Source organism: Pezoporus occidentalis, unplaced genomic scaffold (genome assembly GCF_034315485.1).
Source record: "Pezoporus occidentalis ecotype Australia unplaced genomic scaffold, CSIRO_AGI_Poc_V1 ctg39, whole genome shotgun sequence".
NCBI classification, from domain to species: domain Eukaryota; kingdom Metazoa; phylum Chordata; class Aves; order Psittaciformes; family Psittacidae; genus Pezoporus; species Pezoporus occidentalis.
Window position 1 is genome coordinate 5,889,591 of NW_026915713.1, and position 26,002 is coordinate 5,915,592.

Genomic DNA, 26,002 nt, shown 5'->3' on the forward strand with positions numbered 1-26,002 from the left:
TGTTGGCTTTCTTTGCTGTGGCTGGACACTTCACTCACACTGAGCTTATCGTCCACCAGGATCCACAGGTCCCTCTACACAGAGCTGCTCCACAGCCAGGCAGATCCCAGTCTGTGCTGCACTTTTGGATCCTGTTTTCCCAGGTGTAAGACCTTACACTTGTCCCTGTTGAACTTAAGCAAACAGAATTGCATGTAATTGAAATAAACAGAAAAACATGCGATGAGAATCAGTGTTAAAACAACAGAAGCATTGATATGGGCAGGTCTGTGTTGGTTGCATAGAGCCTGCCTGAGTCTAAATCATGCCTCTGAAGCACCGCGGTGGTTCCTTTAACCGAGCTTTGCCTGGACCGCTGAGGTGCCAATGCCAAAGCTGCAGCCCAGCAGTGCCTTAGGTGAGCACGATGGCCTCCAAGGAGGGCCAGACCCCTCCTTGCCGGCGGCTGCTCCGCCTCGTCCCGCCTAGCCTCCGGGCGTGGCTGGAGGGGTCCGAGGGGCGGGACCAGGACCAGGACCAGGACCAGGACCAGGACAGGGGCCAGGACCGAGACCAGGAGCGGGACGGGTCCCACCGCATCGGAGGGTCCCGCCGCTCCTCGCCATGCTGCCGGCGCGCCTCCACCCATGGCGGCTCCTGTCCGCTTCGCCGCTCCGCCTGCCCGCGCCGCGGGGAGCCGCCGCCGGGGAGCCCGCCCGGATCCCGGGCACCACCCGCGGTAGGGACGCCGGCGGGAGCGGGACGGGCACACGGACACGGCTCCGCGGCGCCGGCAGCGGCTCGGGGCTGTCGGGGAGGGTTGGTGGGGACCGGGCGGGAGCGGGGCTGGGGCCGGGGCTGCCCCGGCTCGGGGGGTCGCGGGCTTTCCCTGCGAGCTTGGGTACCAGCGGGCCGCGGGGAGTTGCTGCCACTGCGTGAGGGGCTATTCGAGGGACAGCGTGGTGATATCTGCGGGGCGGACACCTCGAAGTTTATTCCGTGAGCTCCTCTTGCAGAGAGCGGTACGGGCAGGGTTTTCGCTTCCACCCTTCCTACCACCCATCATTCAGTCCTAGCGCAAAGTGTGACGGAGTGCTTTTTTTTCTCATTCTTGAAGCCGAGCAAGCTCACAGGGTGGTTGCAAGTTACAAGCCTTCGAAGTTTGACAAAAAAATCCTCGTCTGGACTGGGCGTTTCAAGACAGAAGAAGATATTCCTCAGAGGATCCCGTAAGTGCGCTGCCCTTGTCCAAGGGGAACATGGAGCTGAAGGGAAAGTGGTGGCGTGATCCTCATACCGAGCGTTTCCACAGAGCTGGAACCAGTCAGATTTTCAACACTGAAAACTTGGAAACAAATGAGAGGGCAGAAGAGTTTCCTGTCCTGGTTAGAGGTTAAGATGAAAAAATGTTCCTTACTGGAGTCCCCAGAGCCTGGGGTTAAAAGCTGGATCCATCTCAGTAGATAGCCTTGGTTACACTTACGTACTGGCTTGTTTGTTTTGCTTATTCCTAACACGCAGTTGGAGAAGGATGTTATTGGTAAACAGATATAGCTCCCAGTCTAAGGGAGATGACTGTCACTGTATAATTTACATCCAATAAATTATGATTTATTATAGAATTTGAGGAAAAATAGAGAAGGGAGTTATGAGAGAAACATACCCCACCAAGGAAAACCAAGTACTTAATGTAGCCTTAGCCTCCCATTCTTGCTGACCTGCTGGACTAGATGATCTTTGAAGGTCCCTTCAGACCCAAATCACATTGATTGTGTGGCTCTCTGATTCACTGGAAGTTAGCATCCCCGAGGAGAGTCAGTCACCGAACACACAAACCCACTCCAATGCCAACTGCTGCCTTTTTCTTAAGATGTTGGAAAACATCTTGGAGGTCTCTCTACAAGGCACAACTTTTTATCATCGCAGGATGACCATGGTCCCTGTCTTGGGTGGTGTGTTCTCTTCATCAGGGACTGCAGCAATAGGACAAGGGGGAATGGGATTAAAGTTAAGCAGAGGAGATTTAGGTTAGATATAAGGAAGAAGTTCTTTACTGTGAGGGTGGTGAGGCACTGGAATGGGTTGCCCAAAGAAGTGGTAAATGCTCCATCCCTGGAAGTGCTCAAGGCCAGGTAAGGCAGGGCCATGAGCAACATGGTCTAGGTTGAGGCATCCCTGCCCATGGCAGGGAGGTTGGAACTAGGTGATTTTAAGGTCCTTTCCAACCCAAACCATTCTATGATTCTATAAGCAGCATGCAGACCTGTGTCAGGCAGCAAGGTACCCCCTCTGCCTTCTCCTGATGGTTTTACTGGTGGTTGCTGGGCTAGACAGTGGCTTTCCAAATGGTCCAGCCTTTCTTGCACTGTGTTAGTTTCACCACTGTCCCCTAGAGAAAGGTTCAGACAGGTCTCAGAAGCTCGTAAAGCTGTTCAGGTCTTCGGGAGGTGTTTATAATGAGACATACATTTGCCAGTCCACACACACATACACAAATTTCTGTGTGGTAGCTGGCTGAACAAAGTGAGTGTCACCACTTTGTGCTTTCTGGGTGAGCAAAGTCTTTTTTGGAGCTGTAAGATCATAACTAGTGACTTATTAGGAGTTGTGAGACATTAAAGCTGAACTGTGTCGCTGCTTTAACAATTAAAAAAGACATAACTGCAAGCTATTCTTACCTGCAAACACAATATAGCTGCTGTACTAAGGGTCAAGTCTGCTATTCAAGGTGGTTCTGGTTTGGTTTTGTGAGATGTTTTGATCTGTTTTTAAGAAAAAGCTGTTACTGACTGCAGCTGGGTTTACCCAGAGTCTTCATTAAGGATTAAGTAGCAGAGGCCCTAATGTGCAATTAGGAAAGAACATAATCAGGTCTGTGTTACTTAAAGCAGAGGCAGAAAGCAGGGAGAAAGTGAAAATCTGCTTCAGAAGAGTTTCAATTAGTGTGTTGTGAAATATAATTAGGTTAATAAGCCACCCTAATAACATTTATGGCTTTGCTTTTGTTACTACAAATGGATTAGTGGATTAATGATTTGATGTGCTGGTCTGATGTGCAGTTTGCTTTAAAGATGATTTTTACCATTGCAGAAAACAAAAGCAGTTACTCCAGGCCTTGTCAGTCACCTGGAAGAAACACAGGAGGTGCAACACATGCTTGCGTTGTGTGTGTTGGCAGAGAAGGGGGTAGTGTGGCCCAGCTGCTCGTCAGGCTTGCCCTCTTCTGTGGCATTAAGCCTTGGAGAGCAGCGATGGCAGCCCTCAGCCTTGGTACAAATCTGCGTGCAGAACTTCTACTGCAGAAACCTCAGCTCTGCCCCATCCCACCACCCATCCTCTTTGAAGTAAAGCTAAAGGTATTTTTGGGGAAAGAGATTATTACAAGATCTTGCTCACAATAGGAAATCAATTATGTCTATATATCCTTTTGCCTATCTATATATTATGTATATTCTTTATCTTATGACCCTTTGTATTTATATATAAACCATTCTCATGTGACTTACAAAAGGAAAGTAAGTGCACAGCAAGTATTAGAATCATAGAATGGTTGGGGTTGGAAGGGACATTAGAGATCCATCTAGTGTCGTGTGTCCCCCCCCCGCCATGGGCAGGGACACCTCCCCCTGGACCAGGTTGCTCATAGCTGTGTCCAGCCTGGCCTTGAACAGTACTAGGGATGGGGCACCCACAACTACTTTGGGCAACCTGTGCCAATGCCTCAGCACCGTCACAGTAAAGAATTTCTTCCTAATATCTAATCTGTCAGTTTAAAGCCATTCCCCCTTGTTCTGTTACTACATGACCTTGTAAAAAGTCCCTCCCCAGATTTACTGTAGGCCCCCTTTTAGGTACTAGGTCTCCCTGTAGGAGAGGAATGAACATCTAAAAAACTGTACTCCCAAGTACAATGTTTGAAGACTTGCTGAAAATTTTGAGACCATTTTAGTGATGTGGGCATTTCCTGTACCACCAGTTCACAGCAGCATGCAGCCTGCCCGGAATGATGGAGGGTAGAAAGGGGAGCCTGTCCCAGGGTGGCTCACTGGATTGTACTTTTGCAGCAACTCCTGCCAGATGCAGGTCAGGGGTTTTCATTACTTTTACCTTAGATGACCAGCAAAAGTAATCATGTAGATTGTTCTTGTTTGGTTACGTGATCCTGTAACAGAGAGGAGGCTGACACCAGCTGCCCACTTTGCATAAAGCTGCTGTTTTTCTAAAGAACTAAAAACTCTTCATTTGTAGCAGATCAAGCTCTGTTTTAACCACCTACGCACATATGTGAAGTTCCTAACCAATATTATATGGGACACTATCTAAACAGATGTGACATTAATTACTAAAGTTAATTTTGAATAAAAGGAACTTGCTTTTACCACATCTGATTGACACCACATATATGTCTCCAGCTGTTTAAAACAGATAAACCCCATTTTACTTCCACTATGTTTAAACAGAGCTAAAGGAATGATTTGTGGTAAATTTACCCCAAATATTTGAATACAAATATTTATTGCAGGAGTTCTGTTTTGGGTTGTTTCCTTTTTTTTTCTCCCCAGCTTAAGAAAGAAAGAATTTCAAATCCATTAGATGTTGATTTTCCACTGGAAATGGGTTAGGGTCAGAAAATGCCAAGTCGTTGGGTGGTCCATAACCCATCACAGCAAGCTGGAGATGCATCTTTTAGAAACTATTACTTTTCCATTGTGTTGTTAAGTCTGCAATGCTTTGAAGAAGAGATACTTCAGTTCTGTAATGATTCAGTAATTTTAATTGCAGGCCAGAGATGTTAGATAAGGCAAGAAACAAAGCTCGAGTTAAAGCTTGTTACATCATGATTGGACTCTCCATCGTTGCCTGTTTTGCAGTGATTGCCTCAGCTAAGAAGGTGAGTACAGCACTAGCTAATTACCATGATGGAATTCTGTGGAAAGCAGACAACCTAAATAAACAGCAACAGCTTACACCTGTCCTCATTGTAGCTAATTCACCATTCCACTGCCCCTAACATGTAAGTGGCTGCTGGCTGTTCTTGAGAGGGGTCTCTAGGGTGCACCATTATTCCTACTGCGCTACTCTGAAGTGGATGTTCTACTTCTGCAGGCTGCTGCACGTCACGAGTCCTTAACAAGCTGGAACTTGGCAAAGAAGGCCAAGTGGCGGAAGGAGGCTGCGCTAGCAGCGGAGGCAAAGACCAAGTAACTTCACACACAATGCTGAATGTCCTTGTGGGAGCAAAATTAATGGTTGCTGAGAGTGATAAGCGAATATCCCCAGTAACCAGACAGTTGTAGCATTGTACATCCAGGAGCCAAAAAAAGTACTTACAAGATCACAAAAAGAACTGGAGGGTCTCTTAGAGACACTCAATGTCCTTGTTGCATATAATTAATCTTAAAGTGTTTTGCATATGATTGAAATTTGCTTTTAAAGGAGAAGACGTAGTTTCTTAAGAATGACAGGTATGTTTGGTTAAATATTTGCAAAACATATTTAAACCCCAAAAACTTTGTCTAGTGATAGTGCAGAGTTTTAAAATGCACAAATCAGCCACTTTGAATTCATTTGCCTCAGTGCGGTATTCAAAAAGGCAGATGCATTTTCTAGTTTAAGCAGCCACACTTATTCAACCACTAAATAAATACAACAAACATCTGTAAAATAGGTTTTATTGGTTTCTGTATGGTATTTTGAGATTTAACATTCCATAATATTGCATACTATTCATGTGTTCTGTTACAGTAATGGGCCTTTGGCCTGGATTTAAAGATGCACTATTACTACCTGAAGTTCATATAGGCAAATTTAGTTCCCACACATTACATGAACATATTGTGCCGTAACTAAATGAAATTTCTCATTCCAGATTTCAGTGAACTCCTGAGGTCACACAGTTAAACTTCAGGTATCAACTGGCAGATCTATTACAAAAATCCTCAGTTGTACAATTTAGAAAATTTAAACTGAGCATTACCTGTAGAGGATAGGCAATAGTGCATCTTTTCTATTTTTAAAAAGACAGACCCAACAATAAATATTTTCCAGTTGAAAATGTGTTCTACAGCTAGCTTATTTCTGTGTCAACATTATTACTATTTTCTGATTGCTGCTAGCAACAGTGTTTAAAGCAAATACTAGGAAATTAAAAAGCTGTATGAACCAGTCCTCAGACAAAAGTGCAACAATGAAAAAATTAGGTATGATTCAGTGTGTCAAGAGTAGGGAACTAAAAAATATAATCTCATGCTCTGCCTAGTTGCATAGATTAGCTAGTTAATATTCACATTTAAGCAGAACAAATGGTACCCTTTTAATTAAAGCCAAAACCCCAAACCCCTGTATTTTTAAAGACTTTGCAACTGATGGGGCACTTCAGAGTCCGTATCTAGAGTCAAACTTAAAAGATTTTCCTCTCACAGTTGTGTTTTCTTTTTTCTGTACCCTGGTTTCATCATCCTATTCGCACCCCTGCCTGCAAATGACTACACCAGAGTTGGCCTTAAGTCATTATCTCTGTTTTTTTCATTGTTTATGTATGTGCTTTTTAACAAAGTGGGATGTAACCCCGGTGATAATACAGGAGAGGCCATCCTGTACATTTAACCTTTAAAGAGCTTTCATTAACAATTTTAGGGTAAATCATGTTGAGCTTAAATAATGATTTCTATTAGCCAAATTCATCATTTTTAGTTCCCTTTTAAACCATTACACTTAAAATGTATCAGAGGCATGAAATACAGTTTATCTAAATGCGTAAAGTGCAGTCACTAACTGTTCACACATATAGAATAATATATCCACGCAACTGAAGACATTATTTCAAAACAAATGTAATACTTTAAATGTCCCCTCTTTTCTTCATTTTCAAGTCTTTATGTAAAGATTTTTATAGTTCAGATTTGGTTTAAATTAGAGAGGCTTATAAATGCAGTTTTTACAGGGTTCTCCAAATAAAAAGCAGGCACAGCTGGTTATGTTATCAAAACAAGGTCGTTAGAAACAACAAAATACCCTGTTACCTGAATATTTTTCTTACATTAGAAGAACATTGAAATTCAGCATTTACTAGTCATCCTGGTAGATTTCCATTATTGTTACCCTGTACTTTGAACAGATGGGGGGGGGGCACACAGGAAAGAAGGAAGCTCAGTATATGAAAACCTAAAACTATGAGAGTAAAAAGGGCATAAATACAATCATCTAGCATTATATGAAAATTTGGCAGCTGTACTCAAGATTATCACACTATTCAAAAATGTTGTATGCTGTACAAATCTAGGTTTAAAGTGTCATTTGCTAAAATATCTCATTATTCAGAGTTCATAAAGTAACAGCACTTCTATATACACTTCTAATCTTTCACTAAAAAGACTGAAGAGGTTTCTTCCCTCCCAGTTATATCTTAGTCAAAACTGACCATTAATCTTAGAAAATCCACTTCAAGTCGCACATTCAATTACAATATAGTATATATTGCTGTAACATCAAAGTGAAACATCTTAGAATCTTAACTTGCATGGTAAAAAAATTATAACTATAAAATGGTACTGCAAATGATGCCGCCTTTAACCTGTATTTTTCAGTGCAATATAACATCGTTTAGTGATAAGCACAGTGCCATGGGGTAAGTAATTTAAGTTGAAACTGCAGCTTTTCATGAAGCATGAAATGCTGTTGTATGTCAAGGATTTCACTTAACCCAGGCGATTGATATTAATACAGGTAATAAAAATAATCATACTTCAGAGTTAACCCAAAGTACTGATTTCTCCAAATAAGATATACTACTAATACACCAGAAATACTACTTATATGCAAGTCAAAGCAGAGTACACATTTTTCTGTTATTCAAAATTGTTAAGGTAAATACCAGAATTCTATTTCTTTTAGTGTTTAACAGCAAATACTGTATATTATAGAGCCTAAATATTTAGATGACATTAACTTCTAGTTAGTTTTGGTGTCCACATACTTAAATGATATTTACAGTACAACAAACTTTTCCTTCAACTGAAAAACAGTAATTCACTATTCATTCTTCACTGCAGTATTTCTATTGTCTTACCAAAAGAAAACCAAATTAGTCAACTTAAAGAACAATTCAAATGGTGGTAGTGTATTTGGTCAAAAAGACAACACCTACTGTCTAAACTTTCAAGAACCTACTGTACTAGAAAGGCAAACATTGCAATGTTTCTCGAACTAAGTGGTGCTACCACACTTTGACAGGAGACACCTGTAAGCCATCTGCTTGGTGATTTGTGCAAATCAGCATCTCTTGTCACTCATAATCGCGGCATTCTTGTGGTAACTACAGCAACTGCTTCCACTGCAAAGTACTGTACTTGTGGCTGACTTTTAATGCCATTTAGCAGCTTTAATTACAGAGTCAACACCAAATGACCAGCAAGCTCTCTGCTGATTCCAATTGGAGAACTTCTGAAATAGTTCTCATTCCACATAATTCAGAAAAAGCTTTTTCATATACTCAATATTATATTAGGTAATTAGCATTATATATCTATTATGTCTTTAAATACTTTTTTATAAATAAATTCCAACAGTGTGTGGTAAAGTAAGTAATTCATAAAAGTTCCACAATTTAAATAAATATTTTTCACATTCCAATTCAGCTTCTTGCAAGCTCATCTTTAATTCATGCCTTAGTTCTGAAGCAATGTTTTTGCTTCAGTACAAGAGGTAGATTTGATAGAGACTGGGCAAGTCAAGCCTACTGCTAAAAATGCAACCATTAGTAACTGTATTGCTGATATGCAGTTTGAGACTACATGAAAATTTCAGAACCACTACCTAAAATTCTACAAAGTCTTAGCTTAACAGTTCTTCTTAAATCACATTTAATTCTTTTAGACATTATTACTCACAGTTTTTTTCTGTACATTAAGAAATAATGAAAAACACAAATACAAAACAAAGAACAGTTGTATCTAACACAATATATAAAAGTGCATGAGCTCTTTCTTCATCTATTTCTGCAAAACATACTCAACTTTTCCTCTAACTTTGGCCATAAAGAAAAGACCTCTGAGGAAGAAAAAAACCCAAAACCAAACACCCAACCCAAAACCCTACAAGTATTTACATTTTATGCTTGCCTTCAGTAGTTTACAGCTGAAACCCCTCCATTGGAGCCTCCTGCTGTTGAAACAGAAACTGCTGCTGACTTTCATCCACCTGAGGTGCAATACTGGAGTCCTCTTCTTCAACACCAAAGTAATGTTCTATGAGTTCAAAAGCCTTTTGGTAGATCTCTTGGTTTTCATGCCTCTGGAGAAATTCAATTTTATCAAGTCCTGAATTTAAAACAAAACATTTTCAAAATCTAGTTGCTTAAAATGAATGATGAATTCAAAGTTAAATTAATTCAATAGTATTGAATTCACTTCTGAACCCATGTATTTCTAGTTTTCTATTTCTGCTGTCCAAGCTAATTTTAAAACTACACTAAAAGAGTATCAGGTAAACTAAGGAGGAGGAGAAGGCAGCAGTTCCAATACCTACAAAGAAATACGCCATGCCTACTGTGTCTCTTGAGGTACATTTCATAAAATGACCACAGATAAACATTCACAGGTTTTCTGCATTTAACCACTTTCCCACCAAGTTAGATTACTTATGATACTTTAATGTCCACTTATAGAATAATTAGGGTTGGAAAGGACCTTAAGATCATCTAGTTCCAACCCCCCTGACATGGGCAGGGACACCTTATGCTAAATCGTATCACCCTCAAAGTAATTCTTATATTAAGCTTACCTACAAATTTCAAAACAGTTCATAATGGTTTTGTTTTTTACAGCCTGAAATAATGAAGTTCAGATACATGGATTATAAGAAGTAATTTCTTACCATATGCTTCCTCTATAAGGGCACAATAAGGATTAACGCCCATTCCATTTTGCTTAGACTCTTGTTCTCCAAGGCGCAGAATATTTTCAAGTCCATTTAAAGCCACCTGTACTATTTTTGAATCCATCACAGTCAGGAGGTCACACAGAGGCTTGGTACAACCTAGTGCTACCAAATACCTTTATAACAGCAGAAAAACAGAGGGGTGTGGGAGGAAAAAGGAGGACTGATAATCCAGCACACATATACTGACATGCCATTCTATCATTACTGGTCCTTAATTTTGCTTTAAAAAAGTGACTGAAGCAAAAAAAATTCTAGAACATGTAACAACACACAAAAAATAAGCTTAGTCTGAATTTTAATGAATATTCTAATTTATCCTGATGAGAAAATGTAATGTGCATATTCCTAACTGGATGTGGAATTTGGAGTCTTTTCAACTCCTTTTCACTTATGATCTTCAGATGGGTCTAACTGAACGTAAGAGAAAAAGTTCATTTTGGTAGGAAGTTCTTTCGCAGACATCCAAAATTTGGTAGTGGCAGAAATATGTCTGTTATGTGTTTACTTGATAAGAACACTGGAGGCTGCTCTGTGCTAGTATAGTCCACACTGTCAGCTCACTAAGATATTAGCACTGCCTGTTATAAAGAGGACATAATTAAGTATTAAAAAAAAAAAAAGAATATTTGGACTCTGAGTATTCTATTCCTTTTTCTACTTTGCGCAAAATTGTGTATGAACTTTTGGAACTCAGAATCTGTGTCTTTGTTTCTAGTAAGAAAAATGAAGACAGTAATGTTCACCTGCATCAAAAGGTTGCTTAAATGCAGTTTATTTAGTGGTTTTAAATCATCCTGAAGTTAGACAGTAGTACCTTCAGGACACAAAAAAAGACTAAAACTTTGTGACACAGACAATATATCTGTATTTTGTAACAAGAATTTACTTTTACCATGTTACAAACACATTAAAATTTATTTAAAATATGCTAAATTTTAAGATGTTACATTATATGTACAAAGTAATAGCAAAAAAAAAAAAAACAACCCACCAGCAAACTTTCCTCACCTCTGATAACCATTAACGGTTAAAAAAAAAACCCAGAACTGTTTACATTTAAAACAAATAAGCATGCATTTATAGCAACAGATTTCCCATATGCTATGATATCGCTTTCAGTTCTGGCTTCCACTGCCATTTATAAATCCGTTTATTGACTGCTGATTCAAACCTGATCACTTTTCTGACAGTATTCAGGGAAATTAGAAAGTATTTTATATTAGTAATTCAAGAAGTCCAGTCTCTGAAGCACATACACAGCTACTGACAGTAAAATTTTAATCAAATTCCATTTTGAAAAAGTTTAGATGCCTGCTTTAAAATAGTACTGATAAGCAAGTTTAAAATATATGAAGAAACCACTAAGATTCCTGAAGTCTCTCCACAAAGATACAATCCCATTGCAAAAGTTTTCTAAACAATTCTCACAGAGTTCTCACTTTTCAACACTGACACTGTTCATTAACTGTTCCAGTTGTGTGTGTTCTCAACTCTGGAAGATAACCCTGTGAAAGCTTTATGTGTAAGACTACTGAAACAAAGTAGTATCAGTCAATTTATTATTAAGTCTACTGCATATATTTCCCTATTTTTTTTTTAAATTTCTACATTTTTAGTCCCTGTACAGACCATTTCAAGGAATTATAGTTGTGGTTAGGATTTTGTTGCTGTTTGAGAAGATTCAAATCCAGAAATAAAAATGCCTTAGAGAAGATACTCAGGCAGAGACAATAGTAATAACTTACCTAATCTGTTCATGGGTTCCTCCTGACGTGGCATTAGTTATGGCCCATGCTGCTTCTTTTCTAGTGCGAAATTCAGCTTTTTGAAGAATTTCAATCAATATTGGAAAAATATTTGCATCTATAACAGCCTAAGTGATTAAATGGTAATATTTATTATTGAAGATTTAGTATACACAAAGAACACTAATACACTTCATTACAAGAGTCAACAATGTCTGTTGGTATCAAACAATGTTTTCTTAGAAATCACCACACAAACTAGAAACATCAAACTGAAATTCAGAACTATTCCAACATTGCACTGCAGCAGCCATCTGAGTATCTTTGATTTGTCTCTGGTGGACAGAATACTGCTTATTGAACAGGCACATTTACAAAGTTCCATGACATCAGCACTAAAGCTGAGTTTCTGAACTGGAGATCAAGCCTCAGAACAAAACTTCACTTTGCCCATTTTATTCAGGTTTGTGGAATCCACAGGAGCATTATATCTACAATTGGAAACATCAAGTAGTAGTAACATTTTCATCTCTGAGTGAAGTATGGAGAAGAAAAAACAAAAAAAAAAGTCATACTGAAGCATGTACTCTGATTCAGAATTCTCATTTTTATTGACCAGAATCTTTTTCTCAGGTAGCTCTAGACACCTGGAGCAATAGTCAGGATTTAGTAGTTTCCACAAGGATGCAAATCAACCATATCATGCAAGTTTTTTATCCAAGCATGTTCAACATTACCAAATTGGTAGAACTGTCCACTTTCCCCTGGACTTTGTGGAAAATGTTTTGTTTCAACTTTTTTTAAAGAAAAAATACTTATTACTTTAACATACATATTACAATGCAAAATAAAATTAAAGAGAATTTTCCCACAGGGAAAAATAACAACTATTGATCTCAGACATAAGTATCCTTTCATTTCATTTATAAGCATCAACCATATACCTTTGAGAGAAATTAATCAGCTCCTCTAGTACAAATCACGACAGCTATTTTTAAAGCATTACTTCATGATACTTTAAAAGTATCATAAAGTAATATGATGCTTTAATCATTTTACTCAAAATGATAAAAAAATTAGAGGAGATTTATAGGAAATTCAGAGGAAAAATTTAGAGGAAAACATTTACATTAGGTAAATTAATACAGTTAATAAAATAAATAATGCAGAATCGATGTAGTATCTACTAATGAAGGAGATGTAGTATCTACTTATGAAGGAGAACCAAGTGGACTAGTAAAATGAAAACAAACCCAAATAATAAATATACAGGCTTTACCTGAATCTGAGCTCTGTTTCCTGCAGTAATATTAGAAACAGTCCAGCATGCTTCTTTTCGAATAGATTCCTTGGGACTACTAAGCAAGTGCAAGAGACAGGGTAATGCAGAGCAGTTCAGAATCACCTAAAAAAATTTGAGAATTTAAAATTAGGCTGTAGAATATACGTATATATACACACATAGGCTTATGCAATATACATATGTGAGAAAAACACTTTCAAAAGAATAATTTGCAACTCATCTATATTATACAAAGTATCATAGATAACATCCTTCAAAATAGAAGTGTTTCATGCTGTAGTGTATGAACAGACAAGCCAGCAATTTGAAAGAATCTGCCCTCACGTAAGTTCAGACCAGAAGACTGACAACAGCAAGTCTAAATAAGGCTCCCTAAGGTTAAGAATATGAATAACTGAGAGTATAAATCTAATTTGTATAGTTATGTATTAATTTGGCTTTTTGCAGAGCAGATGTTTTCTGTTAAATTCCTCAGCAAAATCCTCTCTGTCCTGGTTTTGGCTGGGATAGTTAATTTTCCTCCCAGTAGCTGGTGCAGTGCTGTGTTTTGGTTTTAGTCTGAGAATAATGCTGATAACACATCGATGTTTAAGTTGTTGCCAAGTAGTGCTTATTCTAAATCAGGGACTTTTTAGTTTCTCATGTTCTGGCAGTGATGAGGGGCACAAGAAGCCAGGAGGAAGTAGAGACCCAAAGTAGCCAAAGGGGTATTCAATACCACAGCACGTCATGCCCAGTATATAAAATGGGGGGGAACTGGTTGGGAAGGGCTGTTTGCTGCTCAGGTTGGGCTGGGTATCAGTCAGCATGCAGTGAGCAATTGTACTGCACATCAATTGTGTTTTCTGAATTTTTACTTCTCCCATCTTTTTTGTTCCCTATTATTATTACTATAACTATTTCTATTACTATTACATTTTACTTCATTTCAATTATTAAACTGTTCTTATCTCAACCCATGTGTTTTACCTTCTTCCAATTCTCGTCCCCATTTCACCTGGGGGAGTGGGGATGAAAGGGCATGAACAAACAGCTTCACCGTACTTAGTTTTCAGCTGGGCTTAAGCCACAACACTCTCCTCACAACAAATAATGTAATTAACTGATTTCCTTATTTTCCCTTTAGACTACATCTCTTAGCCTTTTAGACACCATTTTCTTTAAAGCAGAAACTGACTTAGTATTTCCTGCATTTTTTCAAACTCAATTCCATTGCCTAAAATTAAAATATAAATCTTTAGAACAAATGGCATCAGTAAAACTACCACACATCAATTTATGGACAAATAAGTACAACTGCTGAAGTCAAAGTTTTCACTTGTAAGCATTTGAAGACTTAGGGTTAGGAAAAAGAAAGGGGGGGAGGGGGGAAAGGAGAAGCAACACTTAAATTACCATACGGGAATGAAGCAATCCTCTACATTTAATACTGTAAAACAATGTTCATTCTTGCAGTAACTTAATGTTTAAAATAGCAGCCCATACTGTCAACAACACAGAATTATACAGAGCCCCTTTAACTGATGTATGCAGATACCTGTACTGGACACATATTGTGTCACTATTTTTACAAAATTCTGTCCTGCCAATTATTTTTTCTTAAATCAAGTAGTCTTACCTGTGTTTGGATATCATCCCCAGTAACAATATTTCCAACTGCTCTTAATGCAGGGGATACCACCTTGTAATCATTATGCCTGGAGAGAAATATTAAATTGCTTGGTATTACTAAGTGTTATAGTCTTTCATTTTCAGTGAACAAGGTTCACTTCAGGTGCTAAATTTTTAGTTATAAAAAACACTGTATTACTTCTCTCACCCCCCTGCTTAGCCAAATTTGACAACTGCAAGCCCACAGCTGAATTGCCCAAGCAAAGGGCATCTCTATGGAACAGCACAACTTAAAGCAATCTATCTGTCCAGCAAATTCATTTCACCCAGCTCAAGTATTATTCAGTACAAAACTGGAACCTGCACTATTCAATAGCCAAGGCAACAGAAGGGGTGTTACTAGGGCAACACTAAAACTTAGCAGCTCCCCTTTTTAAGTGAACCCCCCTCTTTTATTCCAAGTCAATAATTTTTATTCTAAGTCAGTAAGCCAGTACATGAAGCCCATATTCAACCATCTGAGGTGTGGGAAAGGGAAACCTGTTCTAAAAATTCTACAGAAAGCAACCTCACTGTATCCGGGCAGGTATACTAGCGAGCTTTCCACAGGGAGCTGTGCTGAGCTGTCAGTGCTGAGAACTGCTATCCCTGACACATTCTGCAGTCCTCACGTGAACACAGGGATTTAGTCTCCCTTTGTAGGAAAATAATGAACCATAAACCAAATACACAGGAACAGTTTAAAAGTGGCATAAGCCTGCTTCTGGACTTCCCAAGGCCAAGAACTGTCTGTATTGCAACTACATCTCCTAGAAAGGTAAGAAAATAAAATACAACAGCGAAATTTAAAAAGTTAATAGATGAGATGAGAAATTAATTTACAAGTCAAACTGCGTCTTCAGTCTTCACCTTTCTATTCCTCTATGTAAATGAAATCCTACATTAAATTTTAAGCAATATAAATGAATACATTGGAGAAAACTTTTTTCACTGTCAATCTCAGGAAAAAAAAGCCAGGAGCCAAGTAACCTATTAAGCAACTTAAAAGGTTTCAGATAAATACATATTCATCGCTCCACATAAAAATTCAGACTTAAGGTGAGAAAAGACAGTGCAATCTGAATCTAATACTAACAGTACTGTAAAGACATTTATTTGGTAAAGACTTACATAAGCAACTCTACCAATCTTCGACACACTCCAGAATCAATAACAGCTTGAATTTTATCATTGGGACCATCTGAAAGGTAAGAGAGGGCCCAGCAAGCATCTGCCAAAACGTCTGGGTCACTGCTAAACAACAGTCTTGATAAAACATTCAAGCAAGGAGCAACCTAGATTAAAGAAAAATGTTGCATAAAATTAAGTGGTTTGTATTTTTCAAGTTTCAGAGAACATTCTGCAAAGGCATAAAGGTGAAAAACTTTCCTGCCAAAGCACATGAGCTTATTAATAAATCAGGACCTAAGTGGAACACTTCCCAATTAAACTAGATATCCAATTCAAACAGGCAAACTGGATAAATTCTGATTTACAGCCTATTTATTTAGATATACTACATTAGGTATATAATTGTTCATCAAAAAAAAACACCTGCTTTTACAGGTAACTAGATGATCAGGAATTACTGATGCTTTTTTGACTCACTCAGTGAACACAATTTCAAAGTAATAACATTAATATCAAAAAATGTTGTAGGAGTGCTGGATGTTATTTGTAATAACCAATTTACAATTGCTTTACCACAAAGAAACTGAAGAGTCATTCACAGACAACTTAGCATTCACTGAACTAAATCAAAGAAACAACAGCTGACTTGGGTTCTCACTATAACTGTAGTCTCTGGCCTTAATCTCCTACAGGTTCCACACAGACAAGAGCCAAATGAACTAGAACATCTTAACACCATCTGGAACCTGACAGGTTTCATCTGTATAGCTTGGGAATTTCATATTCTTTGTTAGAGCTTAATTCTTTACCTTACATCAGTTATGCAATTCAGCCTCCTTTAGCAGTCCTGGTGCTACTGGAAAGGGCAAAAAGCAAAGGAGCTGTTCTTATTAGTAGCTGCCTACAGGGCATCCTTTTCCACTGATGCTTTAAGCATTTAAGCAGCAAAAAGTCTTGCCTTTTTCTTTTTTTACTACCAGAACAAAACACTGCTGAAAGATACAACTTAAAGCAACTGTGAGGTGATTGATGAATTGACATCAGAAATTCACCATTTTTGCTAGTATTTCTCAAAGAATTAAGTAGCAATGACAGTAATTACTACTTCAAGAGGTGTCAAGACATGCAAATTCTCTCCGAATTCTCTTTAAAAATCATTTAAGCTCAGTCTCTTCTACCAGAACATTCAGTGTTAAGTTCTTTAAATCTTTTTAATGCCATTAACCTTACGAGAAATTAATTAAAATGAAAATGAGAAGCTAATACTCCTACTAGCCTCTAAAGTCTTCCTGTCTTTATAACCACATACTTGGAGAACACTGTGTTACATTAAAAAGCTAACTTGAGTCTGTCTCCAGATTCAAAGAGTGTGTTACAACATGTTACAAGCATAGGTCATCTTCGGCTTTCTGATTTGTAAAAATGAATTATTTTATTATACCTTACTAAAGTCTGGAGGTGGGTTCTTTCCTCTACAGAGATTTGAGAGAGCCCAGACTGCATTTCTGGTTGTTGTAAGACGATTTGAATTTGTTAACAGTCTGTTAAAGAGACAATAATAATAGAAATAATCATTTCTTATTGAAAAGGTGTTTTTGTCTATTATTACTAACAGTACCTCAAATTTGGAAAAGAAATCCTAATACTGTGTCCCAATTTCAATTTATTTCTCTTCATAGCTTGCATGCTGCAAAACATTTTTTTTTTTTAGAATCAAGTGAATCTAAATAGATTATTTTGCGTGGACAACTCATTACCAAATCAGGTATATGTATATAAATTACTGCTCATATGAAAAATCATTCAATTAATCTTTTCTGAGGGTTTTCAGAAGGGACTAGAAGATGGAACCCTCCCCTGAATTAATTTCAATGTTTTCATTCAGAGAGTGCATTAATAATAAGAAAAATAGTTTCATAAAAAATTAAGAGATCTTAAAAAAAAAAAACAAACAAAAACGACCAAAACCAAATGCACACAAACAAAAAAAAAAAACCCACAAAAACCCAACACCCCAACCTTTACTATTGCTGCTGAACAGAATGTAAAAGATTCAGCACCTGAAAAATGACGTTCACTTTGAGATACATACCAAAATATCTAAAGCTGTTAATCCTCAAAATCCTCGAGGACGGTAATCACGGTCTCCTCTATATTTTAAGCTATTTTACAAATTTCTAAGGCATTTTCTCTGATAAAGTACATTTACCTCCTATTGAAAGTGTATAGTAAATGCTGGAATGATATTCCTAGCAAAGAGAAATTTTCTGGTGGAACACGGTTCATGTAACAGCTGCTCTGTCAGGTCACCCCAACCAAGCAAATGGACAATAGCAACACTGGATCTTGGAGCTACTGGACAAAAGTGGAGAAACCAGTCTACTGCCCAGCCAGTTAGAATCACACAAATGCACATGTGAATTAAATCATCTGTCCCACCCCACATATCCAGATTTCTGGCAACACAGAGTTCTGCACAATACAGAAATTGCTGTAACAGTGAAATAACACTTCTCTCTTTTTGCAAATATTGGAAAGTTTGCAGTCATGGACTATCTAACTAAAGATAAGCATGAAGCTCAGGTAACACAAAATCATCAGATTCGTAGTAATATAATAAATGAGAAACATTCTCAATTTAGCAAAAGGTTTATATTCTCTTAAATAAATTTTAAATTGAAGTTTACAGTTATCTATGTTGATATTAATTTATTATTTTATTAATTTCATATTACAGTACTAATTTTCAATACTTACTCCAAGAGGGGTGGTAGTATTCCACAGTTCAAAACAAAGTCTCTGCATTCTGCATTATCACCAGCAATGTTACCAAGAGCCCACACTGCCTTAAAAAGCAAGCACTCAAGTGAATTTAAACAGATTTATATAGATCATATCTAGATATTTTACAGCAAATATTATAGAATTTAAGAAAAAGGTATCATTCCAAATATAGCATTTCAGAAGACTACTGATTTTTATATCTCATTTTCTGTGAACTTGCACAAAGTCAATTACCTATTCCGAAGTCATCTGTTCAAGTCTTCTGTTATGAAAATATGTTGATTCACATGGGTTGTTTTTTTGCTGTTTTTTTTGTTGTTGTTGTTTTTTGTTGTTGTTTTTTTTTACATAAAAAGTACATACTCTTTTCAACAGTTACATGTGTTACTATGTGTAATAGATGGAATAAAACTCAAAAGTTTCAAACAACATAAAAGGAATAAAAAAAGTCACACCACAAACTTCTACCATACAAACTTTGAAGCATGCTGAATAAAAGACAGTAAATTACAGTCTCTCAAAAATAACAACCCCTCCTCACCAAAACCAAACCAAAACACAAGAGAAGTTAAATGTTTTCTTTAAATTACTCAACAACATGAGATAAAACACAGGTTCAAAGAAACACCAAAGGTAAGTTTTTTAATTCTTGATGCCAGATGGATGGGCTAGTAGGCAAACAGGGCTCAAGGCCTCTCTAAGAACATCCCCCCGAGTTTATAAATTAATTTTAAGTAGTTATAAAACAGTTACCTGCTCCTGTACATCTTCATGTTCTGAACTAAGCAACTTAATAAAAATTGGAACAGCTCCAGTTTCAATCACAACTTTGGTGTGTAGAAAAGTTCCAGAGGCTATGTTTGTCAAAGCCCAAGCTGCTTCAAACTGTTTAGCACAAAGAAGACCATGTTAAACCACTGGGCAGTAAAACTTAAATTAATGAAAAACAGTTTGATGCAAGAGTTGCAGAGGTCAATCTTCCAGCTTTCTTCTCTACTGAAATGCAATTATTACTATTATTGTACTTTCTATACAATAGAATAATTGGCATTGACAAAATCTCTGCTTAATAAGAACTATCAGTAGCGAAGTTAACTAGGTTTTGGCTTGCAGCACGAACTGTAAGGAAGATTACAAATCTCTATTAACTAGTACAAATCCCTTCTATTTACTCTATATTAAATTTAATTCTTCTAGCATGAATGTACACAGGGCCTAAGTTCCACAAGTAGACAGAACTAGTTACTTGTATTTTAATTAGCTATTCTTCAAGGGTTTTCTAAAAGGGTTTTGTCAAGCCTTTCTGTTCCCTGTATTTTTTTTTCCTTCTTTTCTAAAATTTTCACTGAAAAGTACTACAATAGACTCAACACAAACAAAACAGATTCTGCTTACACATCAGTGTCGATGATCTTAACATACCACTGTGGAAACCCTCCCAAACACATTCTGCTTTCAAAACCCAAGTATTTGAGCAGGTGAATACATAACCCTAAAGACTACTCTGAAATTGACACGAGTTCAATCACAGTTTCAGTGACAATAGCTGACATTTCAAACAACTAAAAAAATTTATAGCTTCAGTGGTTAAAAATAATAAAACATGGTTATTAAAAAAACACATCCCATTCCAAACCCCCAGTGAGTACGAACCAAACTCACTTGCAGAGTGTAATTCTCGTTCCTCTCTAGAAATTTCACAAATCTCTGTACTACTCCTGGTTTTTGTATAACTTCATCTATAGGTGGATTAGGCTCTAAGGAATAAAACCAAACAAAAAACAAAACAACAAAAATAACAAACCAAACAAAACAGAAATTAATTACTTTTTCAGTATGACACAAAACATAATTCTCAGTTTTTATCATCATTTTTATCATTCAATCATTTTAATCTCAAATGAAGGTGCTAAACTCTTGACTTCAGAAGACTGCAGTATCATCTCCATAAACACCCTATTATGTATAGTAATACTAACATGTACTATTATCCATTGGCACACTAGTAACGCATTACAAAACACTGTTCCTTCAATCAGCACCTCAGGTCAGAGGAAGAGCAATTATGTTTAGATACTATTTTAAATGACCACACATACCTTTACCCATCATGCTATACAAATACTAGCATTAATTTCAGACTGCATGTCTTACAGTCTCAACAAAAACAAGCAGCAACTGTTCTCTGGCACTATATAATTCTCCCCTCAATTACAGAATGAGAATCAGGAATTGAATCACTGCAACAAGTACTGCAAGTAATGTTAATGTGTAGTTAGTTACTGTCCTGGACGCTTCAATCAAAATATCCTTGCTTTTGTTACTTTGCCTGAAAGACTTAACATTAGAATAATGAAGCTTTCTGTATTCAGCCATTAGGTTGGAACAGATTTGGCATAGTTTCTCCACAAACAGAACTAGAAGCTTCAGCAAGCTCTATTTTAAAGTAAAACAAAAGGTTAACTGCCTATGACTAAAGTAACACAAAAGGCACAACAACAACAACAAAAATAACAGGGATGTTTATGTACCTTTAGATAGCAATTTTCTGAATTTCTGAGTTGCTGTGAGTTGCTGATCAGGATCATCTGAGAAAATCATCTGCACCATGTCTACTGTAATAACTTCTTCCTAAAAATGAAAGGAGGATTTCTTACATCTAGTACTATGCACATTAACAGACAACATTCTAAACACACTCTAAAGTATTACCTCTGGAATAGGTACAGTGGAGCTGACATCAGGATCCTGAATTGGACTTTCTACCATAGATTCTTCATTTCCCGGTAGAGAAACATTTCTGCGTTTAAACAACTAAACAAAGAAGAAATTTTGGGAGTCATCAGTACCCACTCTATGGTAAGTTTTAATGACATACACCTGAAGAAATGCTTTTACCAATACTAGTCAAAGTATTTCATTTACTCACCTTCCCACTCATCCATGCAAATGGAATTCTACATGAAAGTTTAAAGAGCATAAAAGAGAAAAACACTACTATATCTGTATCTTGATAAACAGCACGAGAGACACTTAAAAATTGAGATTCTTTTTAATTAGCAAAGATCCATATATTTATTCCACATGTAAGAAAAAGATACAGATATTTGTGCTTTTAGTCTTTTATCCCTCATAATTAGCATTTATTTTTAAGCAGGAGACAGTATCCTACAACTTACTTTCTCTGTTTTTAGTTTATAAGTTAAAATCATCAACACAGAGCCAACATTTGTATTTCAGCACACTGCATTCCTCCCTGCAACAGAAGGTCTAAGATCTATGTGCTTTCTCTGAATGGCAATTAAACAGTGCCTATATTTCAGGTACAATTGCAGAAAGATTAAAACAAAACCAGTATTTTAATATAGTTGGAGAAAAAAGCAGCGTAGCTTCAAGGTGAATTTTTAAATTATGTTACATTAAACGTTCCCTATGTCCAAAAATTACAGTGCATGCAGCCAAAAATCCATTGGCTGCTTGGACTGCCTATGCTCAAAATACATACCTGCACTTTAGTATTTAATCAGCTATGTTTTATGAATGCCTCTTCACTTTCTGGCATACAAGCAAAATATTCACACTAGCCTGTTTTCTTCTAGACACCAAACCTAAATTTTTACAGTACTACATTTACAACTACTGTAATTAACAATTCCAAGAATATTAACACTGATATCTTTAAAAATAAATGTTAGAATCTCAGTCCCATTACCAAGATTTCACTGTAAGCACAATAAAGAAACCTCCTACTAAATCCTGAAGGTTTTGTCTTGTGGGTGTCTACAGACACCTAGATTTCTACTGTTGTACATACCCAAAACTGCAGAAGCAACTCCAGTTTACATCTACCCATATTTCAAATCAAGGCATTCTCTCCCTTCTTCAACACACTTTTGGACTGATCACAATCCTGGGCACAAAACAACTGCAGAATCCTGGACGTAACCAAGGTTTAATTCCATTTAAGCCCACAAAGGCAGAAGAAAAAAACACTCCTCTTCAGGAAGACCAGCCATTCTTTCTAGCATTCCAGTCATTCTTTCTAGCACTCAATAATGAGACAGCAGCTCTCGACTAACATGTATAAACTGTTATTGTTTAGGATAATGGTCTATCTACCAGTTATAATTTCTTCTGGAGCAAAAACAGTCTCATCTCGCTGCATAAATATGCTGTCCCCAGCTCAGGAAGAGTCAAAAAGCACCAGTCCAACGTAAGATCAAGGAGAACATAACACCATTCTCATTGTTACGACACTTAGCATGGGAGAGAAAACACCCATTATTTTCATAATTTACCTAGGGAGCATTTACTATAACCAAAACCTTCAGCTGTTACTCACTGCAGTTACCCATTCACAGGTAAATGTTCCAGTATCATATGACTTCTTACTCTTACCTCTCTGGCCTATCTAATTTAAGTTCTTTTCCATGCAGTAACACCACTTTCCCAGGAGAAGGGTATGCATTCCCACCTCAGAGAAGACTGTAGATCAGTGCTTGCGACACTCCCTAGGTTGCGGGAGACAAATTCAGTCACTTCAGACCAAAGAGAAAAACTACATTCCTTAATTTCCTGGCAAGAAACTACTAAACATTTGGGGTAAAAGAACTAACACTAACCACTGAATTACACAGTGCCCCATGTATTCCAATCACTAAAAATTCAATAAGGAGAACTGCAAATTATATATATCCAGGGATATATGTCCAGAGATCACTAACTGCCAGCCAACTTACTAAGTTACCGTGGAAAAGCTCCTGAGCATTTGAATTATGGCTTCAAAGATGAAAATAATTCTCAACCTTCTAACAATACAACTTTGGCCCAAACTCTGGAAGAGAATGTAAGGTTTTTGCTCCTTAGTGGAAAAAAAAGGTATCCTTTCAGACCAGTCTTACATGTATAAACCAAGACTAAGGATTAAATTTAAGACACAGCTCTCTCCTCTGTGTGCCCTAGTGACTTAAGTGCTCCTGTTGACTTTTCTGAGAGATTGCCTGGTGCTCCTCAAGACTGCACAGGAAACAGACAGTCAATCTGGTGCTCGGGATTCTGCTCAAATCCTTTCATGTGTCTGCATCCAGCTTCATAAGCACTTAACAGCTCACCAAGATACTCACTTGCTCTTCCCTTTTCTGTTTCCGAAGCTGGATTCCCTCCTCCTCTCTTCGTCTTCGCATTTCTTGGGGATTAAGTGCGTTATTCTTGTAGCTTTTCATTCTGAAATTATCTTTACCCGGGCTCGCCATGTTGTCTATTAAAAAAAACACCAACAAACAAATGTAAAAATTACTCCAAAACCTTGCAAGGCAAACATGGTATCTCTTTTAATACCAAAGTACCTACAGCAGCAGCTATATATTCCTGTAGCTGCTTGCAATACCCAGTTCATCAATAAAACCTCTTAAGGTAGAAATCAAGAGAAAAAGCTTTGCCTAGACAGGCATTTCTAAACTGCAGATTAAACTTCAGTTCATCTCACAGATCAGATTTTCCATTAAAGGGCATAATCCCCTGCAAAAAGAAATTATGGGTTTTATAAGCAAACTGAGAAACTAAAAGCAAAATTATGTTAATTTTTTATTGTCACAAGTAATTTGCTTCTTCCTCTCCTAAAGGAGACCTTAAATGTATTAGAAGATAAGGACAAATCAAAGAAGAAAACCTGCAGTAATTACTGCTTCATTTAATATACTACTGCATTGTTTCTTTTTTTTTTATGCTTATCTTGCAAACATAACAGAGGACGTAAAAGTTGTGCTTAATTTCCTTCTAAACTGTGCGCAGAAGAGCAAATTAAGGGCCAGTAGCACCAGATAAGCATATTCTTTCCCATTTTAAACTAATGGGATGATTGATTCATTCTAATTAACAGCTCTTTTGATAGATTAGAGGATTAGAAGCTGTCATTTCAGGCGTATCAGTTGGGAAAAGATAAAAGTGATAAAATATGATTCTGTCACAGAAAAGATCAAACTGACTGAAAAAGGCTGTTAATAGCATGGTGCTAGCTTTTAAAGCTAAGACTGTAACCTTCATCTGAGAAATAACTGTCAAAAATATGATTTAAAACTCTACAGGAACTCTTGTCTGGAATTCTTCCACAAGAAGAAAGCATCTGAACTACAGCTCCTGAAATGTACACAATTCTCTACAAACTTCCATGCTGGGACCTTTTTTTTTTCCTTCCCTTTTTTAATGTATCAGCAGTACCGCGGACTGCTGAGCAATAAACGTAAGCTGCGAGAGAAAAGGAATCCACAGATGTACTCTGATATCAACAAGACGCTCTGAGGACTCAGCAGCCTGTTTCACCCAAACCCATTTGCTTCGCAAGAAGCTTAGTAAACTACTGCCATCTCTGGTCCACGACGGTAAGTGTGCCACTGTCTAAAGCAATTTTCTCCTAGTTGTCATGTAACTTTTAAGGTACTATTTAAGATCATTTTCCCAATAACAGTACTGGCTTAACTAGTCCCAGAACATCATCACTTCCTTAATCACTCGCATTTTACCAGTTTAGCTGTGGAAGTAGAACTGTGAGGCCAAGCAATGAAACAAACAAGGTATGTGTGCACTCAAAGTCACCCAGTTTAGGTCTCCACCTCTATAAAGAGTTATAAAAGCTCAACCGGAAAGAAGCTTTCTTCAGAGCTGTATTCAATAAGAAAAGCTGATGATTTTATAGCTTCATTCTCCCCACAAGGATTTCGGTATAGACATCACAAGGACAAGAAGACTAGCAGCCCCTGATGCATTCAAGCTTCACGCCTTCTGCATCTAGATACAAGAAAGTTCACACTTCTCTGCAAATTACGCTCGTTTTAACACTAAATCCCTCCACCCACCACATCCTGCATCTCGTCCACTTGTGCCTAGACTTAAGTCTTATCCTACTAGCATTTCTTTCCTCCCTGCCTACACAAGGTTCCCTAAATGCCGCGCTGCACTGTACCAGCGTCCCTTCCCAGACTTGCAGCGCCGAGGGAGGCCAGGCACTTGCCTGCATGGCACCAGCCAAGTCAGACCGCAAGCCCCTCGCCGGACACCCACCCCAGCCACGAAAAGGGACTGGCGAAGAACTTCATCCACATCCTGCGAAGAGGGGGTGAAACCCCGCCAGCAGCAGGGCCGGAAAGCTGTGGCTTGGCAGCTCTGTACCTGAGAGAGCGGCGAACAGAGTGGAAAGACCCCGTCCCACCACCGACTGCCCCATCTGACTGGGACTGAGCTGCCGCGCTCGACAACGCCCCGCTGCTGCCTGCGAGAGACCGGCCTGCGCTGAAGAGCTTACAGCTAGAGGCACCGCACCCAGCCTCGGAAGAAATACAGCCCCCTACCCCTTCCCACCGGCTCTCAAGGCTCTTACCCATGGAAGCAGAGACGCCCGCCTGCTTCAAGCGAGCAAACCCTGCTCAGCTCAGCGCCGGCACCCGTTCGCAATTCAAGATGGCGTGCGCCACCCGCC

The 26,002-nt window shown here is 38.1% G+C and overlaps 2 protein-coding genes across 6 annotated transcripts; one reads left to right on the top strand and one right to left on the bottom strand.

Moving 5' to 3' along the window:
* Positions 1–539: 539 nt before the first annotated feature.
* On the top strand, positions 540–6,384 carry FAM162B (family with sequence similarity 162 member B). The gene is made up of 4 exons (XM_062632470.1): positions 540–718; positions 1,097–1,208; positions 4,762–4,870; positions 5,086–6,384. The coding sequence occupies exons 1-4, from the start codon at positions 604–606 to the stop codon at positions 5,182–5,184; spliced, it is 435 nt and encodes a 144-aa protein (XP_062488454.1). The 5' UTR covers positions 540–603; the 3' UTR covers positions 5,185–6,384.
* Positions 5,636–25,920, bottom strand: KPNA5 (karyopherin subunit alpha 5). Of its 5 annotated transcripts, none has more exons than XM_062632460.1 (14): positions 25,904–25,920; positions 23,655–23,788; positions 21,244–21,345; positions 21,063–21,162; positions 20,194–20,288; positions 19,285–19,416; positions 18,505–18,593; positions 17,194–17,288; positions 15,748–15,817; positions 14,585–14,663; positions 12,943–13,068; positions 11,664–11,791; positions 9,853–10,031; positions 5,636–9,296 (listed from the first exon to the last, which is right to left on the bottom strand). In XM_062632460.1, the coding sequence occupies exons 1-14, from the start codon at positions 25,905–25,907 to the stop codon at positions 9,109–9,111; spliced, it is 1,521 nt and encodes a 506-aa protein (XP_062488444.1). In that variant the 5' UTR covers positions 25,908–25,920; the 3' UTR covers positions 5,636–9,108. The 5 variants fall into 5 exon arrangements, with proteins under 5 accessions (XP_062488444.1, XP_062488443.1, XP_062488446.1 ...); XM_062632459.1 differs by having other exon boundaries at positions 15,748–15,911; positions 17,189–17,288; XM_062632462.1 differs by lacking the exon at positions 19,285–19,416 and having other exon boundaries at positions 15,748–15,911; positions 17,189–17,288.
* Positions 25,921–26,002: the final 82 nt, after the last annotated feature.